At 38.3% G+C, this 14,965-nt stretch overlaps 1 protein-coding gene across 2 annotated transcripts in view; it reads left to right on the forward strand.

Moving 5' to 3' along the window:
- Positions 1–301: 301 nt before the first annotated feature.
- LOC140727509 (MORC family CW-type zinc finger protein 3-like) overlaps positions 302–14,965 on the forward strand; it is a 99,553-nt gene continuing 84,889 nt past the window's right edge. For both annotated transcript variants that reach the window (XM_073044897.1, XM_073044898.1), the window contains exons 1-2: positions 302–949; positions 1,076–1,148. In XM_073044897.1, coding sequence (XP_072900998.1) covers positions 890–949; positions 1,076–1,148 — 133 coding nt within the window. In that variant the 5' untranslated portion in view covers positions 302–889. The remainder of the gene's footprint in view (positions 950–1,075; positions 1,149–14,965) is intronic.

The raw sequence follows: 14,965 nt of genomic DNA on the forward strand, positions 1-14,965 counted from the left end.
ATGTTCTCTATATTTATTGCTTATTTTTTACTGTTATTCTTTATTTCTTGTGCACCTTTTTAATCTTTTGCACACTGGTTGTATGCCTAGCTGGTGCAGCCTTTCATTGATTCTATTATGGTTATTGGCTTTATTGAATATGCCCGCAAGAAAATGAATCTCAGGGTTGTACACGATGACAAATATGTACTCTGTTACATTTATTTTGAACTTTGTCGTGCACCCATTTTGCTGTTTGGAAACGCGCAGGGCTCAATGTTTTTGGACTGCATTAGAATATTGAGAAAGGGGAGGGCTGAGACCATGGAAGAATTTAAAGAAACAGAAATATTAGAAATGCGGCATTGATGGAATTGTCAATATACTCATTGTATAGTGCAAGCCCTCTATAAAGTATAATCAGCAAGTTTCGGACAGGTTATTAAAAAACGGACGTTTCGGGCGGAGACCCTTCATCAGGACATCGACTTCGACTATACCTCTTAAGAACTCTTAGGTAAGGTCCTCTCAGGCTACGCCTCTCCAAAGAAAACAATCCAAGTTTTCCTTAAAAACTCCTCATCTCTAATCCGGGCAGCATCTCTTGTGTTTATGATCCTGGTGAGCCTCCTCTGCATTCTTCCCTATACCAATGGGGTGAGCAGAGTTCCTAGGCGCGGCCGCCAGCCCCGCTCACGGGATCGGTGCCAGGTGGAAGTGGCGTGTCGGGGTGGAGGGAGGTTCCCCTGATGGTGCTGACATCGGCGAGGGCGGAGTTTCAGCCGAATGAGCACCTAAGTAGAAGGTGGCTAGGCGGGAGGCGGTGTGCTGGTGCTAACGAGTCTTCTCCTCGTCTCTCTCTCTCTGTGTCTCTGTTTCGCTGCCCGGGCGGAGGAGGCCTGACAACAAGATGGCTGCGCCGTTGCTGCAGACGACGGGGACGGCGGCCCAGGGCATCCCTCTGAGCGCGGTGAGTAAACTGCTGCGGCCCCTGGGCGCTCGGCGACACCGCTGTCCTCCCCCGAGAATTTCTGATGGTCTCGATTTTATTCTTCGCTGGTTCCTAATGATCTCCTCTCTTGTTTTGATTCCGCAGTTGAGCCCCAACTTCCTCCACTCCAACTCCACTAGTCATACTTGGCCTTTCAGCGCCGTGGCAGAACTGATCGGTGAGTGCCAAATCTAGAGCGCTTCTTACTCTGCGGGTGTTTACTGAACTGCGCACTTCAAATGAAACTCTCCCCCTCTCTCCCTTCTGAGTCTGTGTGTGTCTGTCTGTCTCTGTCTTCTCTCCGAGTCATCTTTCCCTCTTTGTTGCTTCCCCTCTCTCTATATTGCGTGTGTCTCTCTTAAACTTCTAATGCCCTGAGAATCACAATTTGTTTTTCTTAATTAACACTACTTTTTGAACTTCGATGCATTTATATAATCTTTTTAAGAATGAGGGTTAGTGAAGTCATGTGCTATGAGCTCAGTTCAGAATTCAGGGTTATTACTCAAATGAAAGCAGATAAATGACAGTACAGAGCAATAATATTGACATAAATTATGAAATAAATCGTGCATTCCAAAAAAGGAATGATGAGGTAGTGTTCGTGGATCATTCAGAACTCTGTTTTTCTTGAACTGTCCATGTTTCTTCAAATATTTCCTCATGGTTAGTGTATCAAAACCAGAAGGGGACAGTTTGTGTCTTTAATGCAAATATTCAAGGGTATCCGTACAGTGAATTGCCTTGGATGATCACTTCTTGACTATCCATAGTCCCACTGTGGAAACAACGGTGTACAGGATGCCAGGTGGGCATTGTGGCATGGTACAGCTAACAAGAACCTCTGGAGCCTGATTGTCAAAGTGGGTGGTAGAAGAAATGAGGAGCAGAGAGTTCAGCAAGGGTAAAAATGCAAAGTATTAGAAATATCTAATACATATTTCTGTGGAGAGAGAAATGGACTTGAGAATTCAGATTTTTGAAGTTTCACTAGAACTAGGAAAAGTGGGGGGAAATGTGTTTTAATAAAGGCATCTGTTGAGGAATGAGCCGGAGGAGAGGCTTTTTGGACTTGCTTGGTTGTAAATGGAGCAAACACTGATGTGTCAGAGTACAGCTGCTGCTGATCAGATATTGATCACCAAAACAAAAAAAATTGTCCGAAGGGTTAGAAGATTGCTAAAGATCTGGAGGTTGTCATCAACATACTTGGTTTGAAATTATTTTAAATTACAACAGGAGTTGGAACAGATTGTTCCATTTGTCTAAGGAGTTGACTTGAAATAAGTATGTATAGTATGTTGAGTTTTTGAGGAACTTTCAGTTTCGTTTTCAATTACATGACTTAGTTACTTAGTAAGTAGGTCTTGCGTTTGTCTGCTTTTATATGCTAAAGGCAAAATGAATTGCAGGCTACAACTCCGGATATTAAAGCTTTCAAGAGCGGTTGATTTGGACCAGAGTTGGAACTTTTAACTACATTTATGATACCTATATTTTTTTTTCTGTAGTTGCCTGGTTTAATTCACTTGCTGTTGCAACTTTTTCCGTGTCTTTGACTTTCTGCAAATCCGGGTTTGTCTGAAGCTCCTGTGGCCTAATTTTCACAGATCCTTATTCATTTTGTTGCTAAGATGGGAAGATCCAGTCATGGAATTTAATGCTAGGTGATAGGAAGTATAGATCATGATGACAGCCAGAGATCAAGTGGATATTTCTTCCCAAGGCAGAAGTGGGTAATACCAGGGGACATAATTTTAAAGTGATTGAAGAGAAGTATAGGGGTGATGTCAGAGCTAGGTTTTTTTACAGAGTGGTATGAACATGGACAGCCCTGCCAGCGCAGATACGTTAGAGACATTTAAGGAACTAGATAGACACATGGAAAATGAATCTTGGGGTTGTAAATGGTGACATATATGTATTTTGATAAATTTGCTTTGAACTTTGGATGATAGAAAAATGGAGGGTTATGTGGGAGGGAAGATGTGGAGTAGTTTAAAAGGTCAGCAGAATATTGTGAACCAAAGGGCCTATACTATGTTCTAAATTTGAGAGCTCTGCTCTTGGGGAGGACTTGGTAGAACTTGCACGATAAATGGTCGGGGTCTAGAAGGTACTGAGGAATAGGATTTTGCTGCACTGCCAGCTTCAGATCCCTGATGGTGGTAGTGCAGGGATATACGAGGTGGTGAAGAAGGCATATGTGGTAATTCATTAGAACATAAATGCAGAAAGGTTATGGTGCTATTCTATTTGACAAAAATGGTTAGGCTGCAACTGATGTAGTGTGTAGACTTGCGTTTTTATGCATGACAGGTAGAATGTGATTACAACTGCAGGGAGATTCACCAGGATGCTCTCTGGGATGAATTGTTTCAGTTATCTAAACACTATTGTCTTTATGTGATCTTTCATTCTTACTAAAGAGCTCACAGTATCAGTGGAATGGCTCTAGGGTGTTCAATTTTATTGAGCATTTGATAACCTGTACCGTTAAATAGAACATAGAAGAACACAGCACTGGAAAAAGCCTTTTGACCCTCAGTGTTGTGCTGAACTAATTAAATAATCAAATGCCCACATTTCCTGTGCCTCTTGAATGCCTCTATCATGTATGCCTCAACCAGCACCACAGGCAGCAGCCCAGGCACCCACCATTCTCAGTGTGTAAAAACAAACACAACAACCGCCTGCACATCTCCTTCGAACTTTCCACTTCCACCTACCCCTCCCTCCATAAGTGCATGGGTTAGACATTATGACCCAAGGAAAATGATATCTATGCCTCTTATAATCTTATAGATATCTATCTGGTCTCGTCTCAACCTCCACTGCTCCCAAAAAATTGATTTGTTCAGCCTTAATGCACATGTCCTCTAATCTGGTCAGCATTCTGAGAAAACTTCTTCTGTACCCTCTTCAAAAACCCTCACATCAACATGCAGCATAAATAGAATTTTATAAAGCTGCAACTCACAGTAATTCCTGACTCTTGAACTCATTTCCTTGACTAATAAAGGCAAAAAAGACATACTATATGTCTTCTGTTAACCTGAATAACCTCTTTCAGCGAGCTATTAATGCTCAAAGGCTAGGTCTACATTTATTATATAATTCAATGTTCTGAGCAGCAACATCACAAATTGGAAAACAACTGAAATCATTTTTTTGCCTGCTTTTGGGCAAAAGTATGGGCAAAAGATTTCTCAGTATGTGAACCTAGTGGTTACTAAGATGTCTAGTGTCTTACTGTAGTTTCTTAAAGGTGTCAACCAACATTTGTAGTAAACAAAATGCTTTTTGCAATGTAGTCAACATTATAGAGGAGATCTGGTGGCCCGCTGTCTCCCATGTTGAGGACCAGAAAGTTTTTAAATTACAATTTTTTTTAGCTAGAGCATTGTGTGGATTACCTCGGTCCATAATATTTTGAAACAATATTATGCTATATTGAATCCCAGACTATTGTTGTATTGCTCAGCATTTGTACTCCTCCCCAAGAGTTTTAATTATCTTGGTTCATTATAGGTATGATTTGTTAACTAAATTAGGTTCTCTTTCATTCGATTATGTCATCAGAACTGAGAAGTCATGGATAGAAACAGTTCCTGTACTTATTTTTCCCTGTTAACTTTTTTGTTAACTTTTTATCACAAGTTCCTTATTGGTTGCTGCTGCCTTGCTTGATCAATAGACTTCTGCTTATACTTGGTCATCATTTGGAAGTGTTTTTTTTTACTAAGTTGTTTCCCTTTACTGCATGGATTTGCTCCCTTCACCTTCTTATTCGCACTTCTTCCCCTTCAATTCCAGTCTCAATGAAGGATTTTGGCCTGAAACATTAACTCTCCATTGATGTTACCCGACCTGCTGAGTTCTGCCAGCATTTGTGTGTGTTACTTGGTGTCTTTTGAAGTAATCCATGGGATTGATGGGTGTAGTTACTGCAATTATGTGGACCTTAAAACATTGTTTACCAAAATACCAGAAAATGTTGGCATATGGCAGAAAATATCGCGGTTAGCACGATGCTATTGCAGCTGGGGGCATTCTGGAGTTTGGAATTCAATCCTGGTGCTGTTCTCTGAGGAGTCTCTGTACGTCCTCCCTGTGGAATGTGTGGGTTTTCTCTCGGTCCTCCAGTTTCCTCCCGCAGTCCAAAGACATACTGGGTAGGTTATTTGGTCATTGTCCCACGATTAGATTAGGGTTAGTTGGGTTTGTTGGGGGTAACTGAGTGGCATAGCTGGAAGGACCTACTCTGCGCTGTATTGCTAAAATAAAAATAAAACGGCAGACATTAAAGGTTATCTGATTAGAATTGAAGATGTTCGTTGTACTTCAAGGGAGCCAACAATATAGACTAAACTTAAAATCTGTGAGTCAGTAACCTATTTGGTTTCCTCAGGATAGGCAGGCTTGCTCTGCATCTCCAGGGAAAAGCCCCTTAACTCTAGGGACCTGAGCTATAATCTGATCACAGGTGCTCTCTATGTTGCATACACTCCCCTTGACTGCTTAAGTTCTCTCACATCCCAGTCCCTAATTATGCCTTAGTTAGTGGCAAATGTATCGGAAGAATTGAGAGGCAAGGGAGAGAATACAGTAAAGGCTACAAGTACCTCTGAAGCTGCTGTAAGTAAGTTTTTCCATTGTACCTGTGCATACTTGTACATATGACAGTAAATCTTACTGTGATTACAGGGAGGAGGGGGAATGAAGTTGAAGGAATTGTTCTGTGAACTGGCATGGGCTGAATGTCTGCTTTCTGTGCCTTAATAAATGCCTCAATTAACAAACCCTAACTGCATAAGAGGGAATAATTTTAAGATGATTGGAGGAAGGTATGGGGGGATGTCAGTGCTAATTTTTGTTTACATAGAGCAGTGGGTGTGTGGAGTGCCCTGCTAGAGGTGGTAGCAGAGGCAGATACATTAGGGACATTTAAGAAACTCTTAGGCACATACAGTACTCTGCAAAAGTTGTGGGCACATAAATATAGGCAGGGTGCCTTAGACTTTTGCACAGTACTGTAGTAATTTTACATATTACACTATACTCCTGCAAATAAAATGACAAATTAGAAATGAGATTAATAGTTCGGCTACTCAAGAAATCAGGAAAAATTTAATGTTTCTGAAACAGACATTATGAAAGTGGATCTAAGTCTATGAAAATACTGGCATGGAAACTGGAAAAAAAGATAGCAGGAAATACAATTCATAGAATTAGGGATCCAAGAAAAAAAATGATTTAAAAAAAAAAGCTAAGTGAAATTCAAGAAGCTTTTGAAGTGTTTTACAAAACTCTATATTCCAAAGTTCCGGGGGAAGCATAATGCAAATTGACACTTTCCTGAATTTTCTAGAGTTAGCCACTTTAAGCAAAGAACAAAATAGAATGATGACTGCTGACATAACAAAAGTCAAACTAAAAGCTGCAATTAGTAGGCTTAAATTAAGCAAGTCACAAGGATCAGATGGGTATACAGCAGAGTGGTGCAAAGAATTTAAAAATGAGTTAATTCCTGGCTTACTTCCCACACTGAACCGGGCTCTAAAAAAAGGCACAAGTGCCACCGAGCTGGAAGGAAGTGATAATCTCAGCTATTCCGAAAGAAGGCAAGGATAAAATGGAATGTAGGTCATTTAGACCAATATCAGTTCTTAATGTAGATTATAGATTATTTACCTCCATCATGGCCAAACGATTAGAAGAGTTTCTACCCATACTGATACATAACGATCAGACAGGTTTTATACAACAACACTAACTACAAGACGATATATGAAGGACACTTCACATTATGGATCATATACAAAAAAATAAAATTGAAGCAATAGTGATAAGTGTGGATGCTGAAAAAGCATTTGATTCAGTTAATTGGAATTTTCTTTACAGAGTTTTATATAAATTTGGATTCCATGACAGAATTATTAAAACTATACAGGCACTATATGACAACCCTACTGCTAGGATTGAAATCAATGGATATTTATCAAATAGTCTAACCCTAGAAAGGGGCACGAGACAGGGTTGTGCATGGTCACCACTACTCTTCGCATTATATCTGGAACCATTAGCTCAATACATCAGACAAAATGAAGATATCAGGGCAACTACTATTAGAAGGACAGATCATAAATTGGCTTGTTACGTGGATGACATTTTGATCTATCTAGGGCAACCAACATACTTTTTACCTAAATTGATGCAATCCTTTGAACAATATGGTCAATTTATCAGGATACAAGATCAACATAGATAACTATAGCCCACCAAGAGAAATTGAAAGTAGATATCCCTGGGCATGGAAAACAGAGTCTTTCAAACATTTGGGCATCATTATGCCAAAAGATTGGGCAAAATTATCAGAATGCAATTATCAGCTTGTATATAAAAAAAAATTAAGGAAGATATAACAAGATGGAGCCTAATTTTTTTAAAAGTCTCAGTTCAAGGGTTGAATCTATTAAAATGAATATACTGCCCCGACTATTATATCTCTTTCAGACCCTACCAATAGAGATGAATTAAAATCAATTCAATGAATGGAACAAAATGTTATCAAGATATATTTGGCAAGGTTAAAAGGCCTAGAGTTCGTCTCAAAACTTTGCAGTTTGGCAAGGAAAAGGGGGGGATGGGGCCTACCTTCTCTTAAAGATTATTATTTTGCAGCACAATTGAGAGCTGTGATATGTTGGTGCAACCCATCATATGACACTCAATGGAAAAACATTAAGTACGGAATACTTCCCATCCCCATACAAGCAATTTTGGCTGATAACCTACAAAGGTACATAAATACTATTGATAACACATGGGTGAAATGGACTTTTAAAATATGGAAAACTATTACAAAAGAATATAAACTAGAGGGAGATATTGCAATTCTTAAATGGTGTGCATATGACTCGGATTTTACACGGAATAAACTGGATGCTATATTTAAGGACTGGATAGCTAAAGGAATAACAGTTCTTTGCAATATAGTGAAAGAAGGAACACTTCAGTTTTGAAATGCTTAAAGAGAAACACTTATTAAAAAAAACAAGACTTTTATCGGTATATACAGATGCAACAATATGTTAATAGGACAGTGAAAAATGTAACCAAGGCAAGAACATGTTTGATAGAGCTATTTAGAAAAGCATATAATTCTGATAATGGTAGTAGAATCATTTCAAGCGTGTATAAGGGTTTGTCAAATCTTAAAACAGATTTGACTTCATACGTTAAAACTAAATGGGAGAAGGAAGGAGGGATAATTATATCTGAGGAAGAATGGACAATAATATGGAGGTATCAATGGAAGTGTACCAGTTCACAGAAATGGAGGGAGTTCGGATAGAAAAACTTGATAAGATATTTTATTACACCCTCTCAGAAATTCCATTATGATAGTAACCCTGTTTGCTGGAGAAATTGTGGAAATCAAAATGAAAACCATTATCATATTTTCTGGGAATGCCCTGTTATCAAAGTCTATTGGAGTGGGATACACAATGTCCTACTAATCTCCTACATCTTTAAATGTGAAATACCCTTAGAAAGTAAGACCATATATTTTGGGTATATACCTCAAGAATGGTTGAAAAGAGATAAACATGTAATGAATATACTGCTGGTTGCTGGTAAAAGACTCTTTCTAGGAAATGGTTATGACAGGAGAGCCCAACCTTAAATGCATGGATGGAAATTACAATGGACATTTACAAAATGGAGAAGATAACAGCATCTGTTAATCATAAGTTGGAACAATTGGATTATGCAACACACACAAAATGCTGGTGGAACACAGCAGGCCAAGCAGCATCTATAAGGAGAAGCACTGTCGACGTTTCGGGCCGAGACCCTTCGTCAGGACTATGATGTCTCTTAGTGGGTAGAAATGGAGTTTTCCTCGTGTTGATCCTGCACACACAAGCCCCCGCCTTCCCGGTTCTCCAAACTGCTACTTACCCACAAGATGCGGCGAAACCAGGTGTGACGTCATCACATGCCGCAATACATCACAGATAATGAATTTACCTTCAACAATTGCAATGTAGTTATCAACCTTTAACTAGAAAGTAGTTACAAACGAATTACTAAAATGAAAATTTAATAAAGCTAAATAAATGCCTTAAGGGCAACACAGCCCTTTTCCCTTCAGTAAGTCACCTTCACACTTTGTTTCTTAATGTGCTTTATTTCTCAACATTTTAATAATTCCACTTCTTAAATCATGGATTAATAACTTCTCAAAAAAAGTTTCCAAACATTTGCTCTCAGTGGATCAGAGTTGATCCTCTATTTGACAGGGTTCTTCTTGCATCTGTTTTTTCCATTATACTTCCCCCTTTGGATTTCAGTTTCTGTTCAGTGCTGTATTATATGCGAAATGTGTGGTATGATTAAGATTACCTCCTTCCATTTTGTTTTTCTAAATGTTTTAAATATTTTAACTCTGTATCTCTGGTGAGGTGAAGAAAGTCCAAAAATATGGGTTTTAACTTAAATTTTTGTAGTTGTTGTAGTGTGTTGTAGAACTGGATTGAACCAAATCAAAACACCTATTATTCCATAAAATATTTCCATTTGGTCTCTAATACTTTCATTAATTTAATGCAATCCTGAATCTGTTGTGATTGTTTCACATTTCTAATACACCAAGATTTTAACTTTACATATTCAAGGACATATAGTTTAATTTGGAGATTTTCTTTTAGTATTAAGTTTGAAGTCTCCCTTGGTTGGCTAGTTAGGGTTTTTTTTCCAGAAAGCCTTGCTGTACCAAGGGTTCTCAACTTGGGAGTCCACAGACCTTTCAGTTATTGGGAGGGGTCCATGGCATAAAAAAGGTTGGGAATTCACAACTGTAGACAGATTGCATTAACTAGACTACCAAAATTATTAGATGACAAAGCACTTCAACCTGCTGTGTTAATCATCTGAGTATCTGCAGATTATTACTAAATCCTGTACAACTAATAATAGTTGAGGTTTTGCAGAAGCTTGTAACTCCAGCATGTTTAGAAATGAGAGACTTCCTTTCCTGTCCTCTTCACACGCCTTGCATGAATCGACAGGCAGATAAACTCCATTCCCAATTACTACACTGAGAAAGATGTTCCACGTTCTTTAATGTAGCAACTGGCAGTAGGGTAAAACTAAGAGAAAGAAAAGCAGTCAAAAGCATCCAAATTCCATTATGGTAAGTACAAGGTTAAGTATTAATTATACACCATAGAATGCAAGATAATACACAAGGTACTGTATACAAATAAGTTCCAAATGTCTCATAAAGATAGGCTACTGGTAAGCATGACACACACTTTCTCACTACAAGCTAGCCAGGTTTACACATTATCAGGATTTAACTTAATGGCTTGTTTTTCTATCAAGTAATTTCAATCTCGGATGCAATACATGTGCATGTTGTTACTGAGCCAGTCAAAACAGACCAACAATTGCCATAACATTCTGGAATCAAGAGAACGTAAGCCATGGCTGCCCACAGCATATTGGGAAAACTTTATATGTAGCTATATCTTAAACATTTAGTTGCCAAATGCTCTTGGAACTTTTTACATTTTGTGAATGATTAAATTTAATTTGCTCTGAGCTCTAATTAACAACTAATTAACAAAGTCCATGTGCAAATATCCCACCATGAACCTTTATTTCTTAAGGTACCAAGTGTCATTCGTAGCCGTTGTTAGGTGGCATCTGGAATTTCCAGTTGGTGGACGATTTCCCTCCACTCCGACCCGACACTTGTCCACAGCATCCCTAGATTTATCCAGCTTGGTCCAACCTTTGATGTTATCCAGCCACGTCGTTCTTTGCCTTCCTCTTCCTTTCTTTCCCTCCACCTTTCTATATAGCAAGTCTGACAATTCTCCACTTAATATGCCTGCAGTAAGCAACTTTTAACTTCATGATCTTCTCCAGCAGTATCCATGGTCTATCAACTTCGGACAAAACCCTCTCATTTGAAACTTTCTCTACCCAGCTGATCTTCAACATCTGTCGATAGCAACACATTTCAAAAGCATTAATTCATTTCATGCCATCCTTCTTCAGGGTCCATGTTTCTGATCCATACCTCAGCACTGACCATACGTAACACTTGAGGAAGCCGATTCTACTTTGGATATCTACCTTCTGATTACATAGCAGATCTTTTAACTTCATGAACTGGGTCTTAGCCATACCTATTCTCCTTCTGATCTCAACTTCACATCTCCTGTCATTTGTCAGACAACTACCAAGATATTCAAACTTTTGCACCTGTTCAATGTCTTGTCCATTCACTTGTAATGATACCATCATGAATGAGTCTTTAGTGTTTGTTTTGCTTACCACCATCAACTTTGTTTTCTTAGGGTTGATTTTTAGTCCGTATTCAAGGCTTTTCTCATTCACTTTATTCAGCATAATTTGCAGTTCGCATTCATTGTCAGCTAATAACATGTTGTCATCCACATACCTGATGTTATCCGCCTTCCGGCCTCCAGTTGGAATACCTGTCTCCTGATGGTCGCATTCCCAAAAAATCCATTCTCCGTAGAGGTTGAACAAATCCGGCGAGCCAACACAGCCTTGCCTTACGCCTCGTTTAATACATGCCCGTGGTGATAGCTCATTTTCTACCCTGACCGCCGCTTTCTGTTTCCAATACAAGTTCCTTATTAGTTGCACATTCTCCCATCCCAGATTGTACGTGTTCAGCACCTCTATTACTTTCTCTTGTCTTACTCTATCAAAAGCCTTTTCATAGTTAATAAAGCATAAGTAGATGGTCTTTTGTGCCTCAGTGCATCTCTCCATAATGTTTCTCAACGCAGATATTCCTTCCCTTGTTCCTGAGCCTTTACGAAAACCAAACTGTTTCTCCAGTTTCATCACTGATTGTACCTTTCATTCTGCCGAACACTATTTTCAACAGTAATTTGACGCAGTGAGACTCAATCAATTTACCCTCATAGCAAACACAATTACCTACTCTTACTAAAAGTGTTCAAAAAAGATTTACTACGATACTTATGTTAAAAACAGCTATGACATTTATTATTTAAAAAGGGGAATTTAATCTTTACAGATATCATCCCTTTCAACCTTGAATAATTAAATCAACTGCTGAATACAGTGATGCCTATTGCCTAATATGGGTACCTTAAATCTCCTTGCTTACCCAGTATTCCATAACTTTAAAAGGCATTCCTAAAATCATAAAATATAAAACAATGCCAATGATGCTTCCAAGAAAATAATGCCATTACCAAAGAGGCCTACAAAAATAATACTATTTAGAATTAAGTGGTTCCTTATCAGGTTGTATTAAATCCCTTTTCTGTCTGTAGGAACATGTGGCCCACATGAATACTCCATCTGTATTTTTATGAGGGGTGATTGATAAGTTTGTGGTCTAAGGTAGAAGGAGATGAATTATTAACTTCAAATTTTCTGCATAATCACTCAGAGTTGACCTGTGCGTGCATGTAATGCGAGCAGTATAACTCATCTCCTTCTACCTTAGGCCACAAACTTATCAATCAGCCGTCTGTGGTCATTTTCTGGAGGTCCAAGATCCGTATGCTCCACGATCACTGGACTAAGTGTTTAAGTGTAGGAGGGGACTATGTTGAAAAATAAATGTGCTAGGTTTTCTAAAATTGAGTCCTTCTACCTTAGGCCACGGACTTATCAATCATCCCTCGTATCTGCACACAAGCCATTCAAATATCTCTGATTTATGAAAATATGCATATACTTCAATGAATGATAAACCAACGGGTTACTTTTACATACTGACGATGCTTTCAAAGACCTGAATGTCAGGATGATGTCAGATGAAAAGGCATGAGTTTTCCTTCAGCTCTTCTTCTTCTTGTGTTGTTTTATGGCGATTGGCAAACCAGCTTTAAGGTGCATTACCGCCACCTACTAGACGAGTGTGGATCATTTGATAAACAGGAGGAAGGAAAAGAATTGCATTCCCTAAAAATATATAATAAACCAGAGTCTTTCAGATACTTCATGATATAGGTCTGTATTTCCCTTGAAATCCCACTTAAAATGTCTTCTTTACCCACAACTGTTTTTTGGTGTATCTTAAGCACTCCTATCATCTTCACTCTTTCTCTTTGATACTTCTTACATTTTATCAATACATGTTCGACTGTTTGTGGTTCATTACAGTATTCACACAACCCTATTTTACGTAATGTGTAATTAAGATTTGTGTGACCATTTCTTAAACGACTGATGATCCCTTCTATCTTTCTGTGCCCACCTGATATTCTTTGGTATCTGACTTGCCTTTGTATTTTGTACAGTTGTCTCCCTGTTTCACTCTCATCCCAGTGCTTCTGCCATGTCTCCTCAATACGTGTTTTTATAATGCTTTTGACTTCCGCTTTGCTTAGAGGGATCTGGATCTCTATTATAGAGGATTTGAGTGATTGTTTAGCTATAATGTCCACTTTTTCATTACCCTCCACATCACAATGAGCAGGAACACAAAGAAAGCTTACTTCTATCCCATTTTTGGTCAGTGTATATAACTTGCATAGAATCTCCAATAAAATATCCTGTCTACTTTCTGATCTTCTTGATTTGATAGAGGTTAATACAGACAAACTGTCTGAACAGATTACGGCCCTTTTTTAAAATTAATTTTTATGCATTTCTACAAACCGACTACAAACAAAAAAAACCCAACAACAAAGTGAAGATTAATACAGAGCAAAATAAACATATCAATTCTGTAATTCATAACAATAAGGAAACAGCACCCAGAATAAAATCATATAAAGTTAGTATCCTCCCCTCCCTCCCACTGTATAACTCCAGGCCAACCCTTAAAATATGTTTAAAAAAAAAATTAATCAGAGCATTCAACCCCCAAAACTGTAAATATAAATAAAAAAAGAATAATAATGCCTACTACCAAAACTATAATATAATTTCCATCAAAAAGAAACCATAAAACTTAGAGAGAAAAAAGCTGAAAGTAAGAGATTAAAAGGAATAAACTAAATCTAAAGAGGAGTTATGAAAATATTCAAGAAAAGGTCCCCACACCTTTTGAAATTTTATGTCTGAATTAGAAGTGAGTAATGAATTTTTTCAAGGTCTAAACAGGGCATAATATCATTAAGCCATTGAGCATGAGAGGGTGGGGCAACATCTCTCCACCTAAGGAGAACTAAGCGTCTAGCAAAAAGAGAGGCAAAAGATAATGTTCGACATTTAGTCAGACTTAAATGCATGTCTGCCTCACCCAAGGTACCAAAAAGGACAATCAGAGGATTAGGTTCTAAGTGGCAATTAAGAATATGGGATAAAGTTTAAAAAAAACTTTTCTCCAAAATTTCTCTGGACTAGGACAAGCCCAGTACATATGGATAAGAGAAGCCTCGCCACCTTTACACTTGTCACAAACAGGATTAATGTCAGGATAAAACCATGACAAATTACAGCCTTTTTGACATTATTTTCTTCTAGCCAGTATAATGCACTCAATATTGCCATTAATTCTGTTGTATACAATGATAAACACTGGTTTGATGTTCTTTTCCTGATACTAGTTTTGCACTGAGGAATGTAGACTGCAATACCTGTGTTGCCAGAGCTAAGGTCTTTTGATCCATCTGTAAATATTACAAGTTCGTTTCTAGAGTGCGGGTCTATATACTCTTGTACTGTCAGTTTGATTCCACAGTTAGACTTATGTTTTAAAAGTTGTCGCAGGTTTATATCCACTGCACGTCTTGGAAAGAGCCGTGGAGAAGCATCAGATAATGGAACTGTAGGGCTATATTCCATTTCACGTAGACCATATTTTTGTGCTGCTGCATCCTCGATCCATCCAAAGCTAAAATAATTTGAATTATGTTCCCAGCAGTCTTTTAATAGAGCTTTAGCTGGATGTGAGTAGTTATGCCCCATGATGTTAACCCAGTAATGTAGTAGTAGTCTCTCGAAGTCCGAGGAAGACGA

The sequence above is a fragment of the Hemitrygon akajei genome, chromosome 5, assembly GCF_048418815.1.
Source record: "Hemitrygon akajei chromosome 5, sHemAka1.3, whole genome shotgun sequence".
NCBI classification, from domain to species: Eukaryota; Metazoa; Chordata; class Chondrichthyes; order Myliobatiformes; family Dasyatidae; genus Hemitrygon; species Hemitrygon akajei.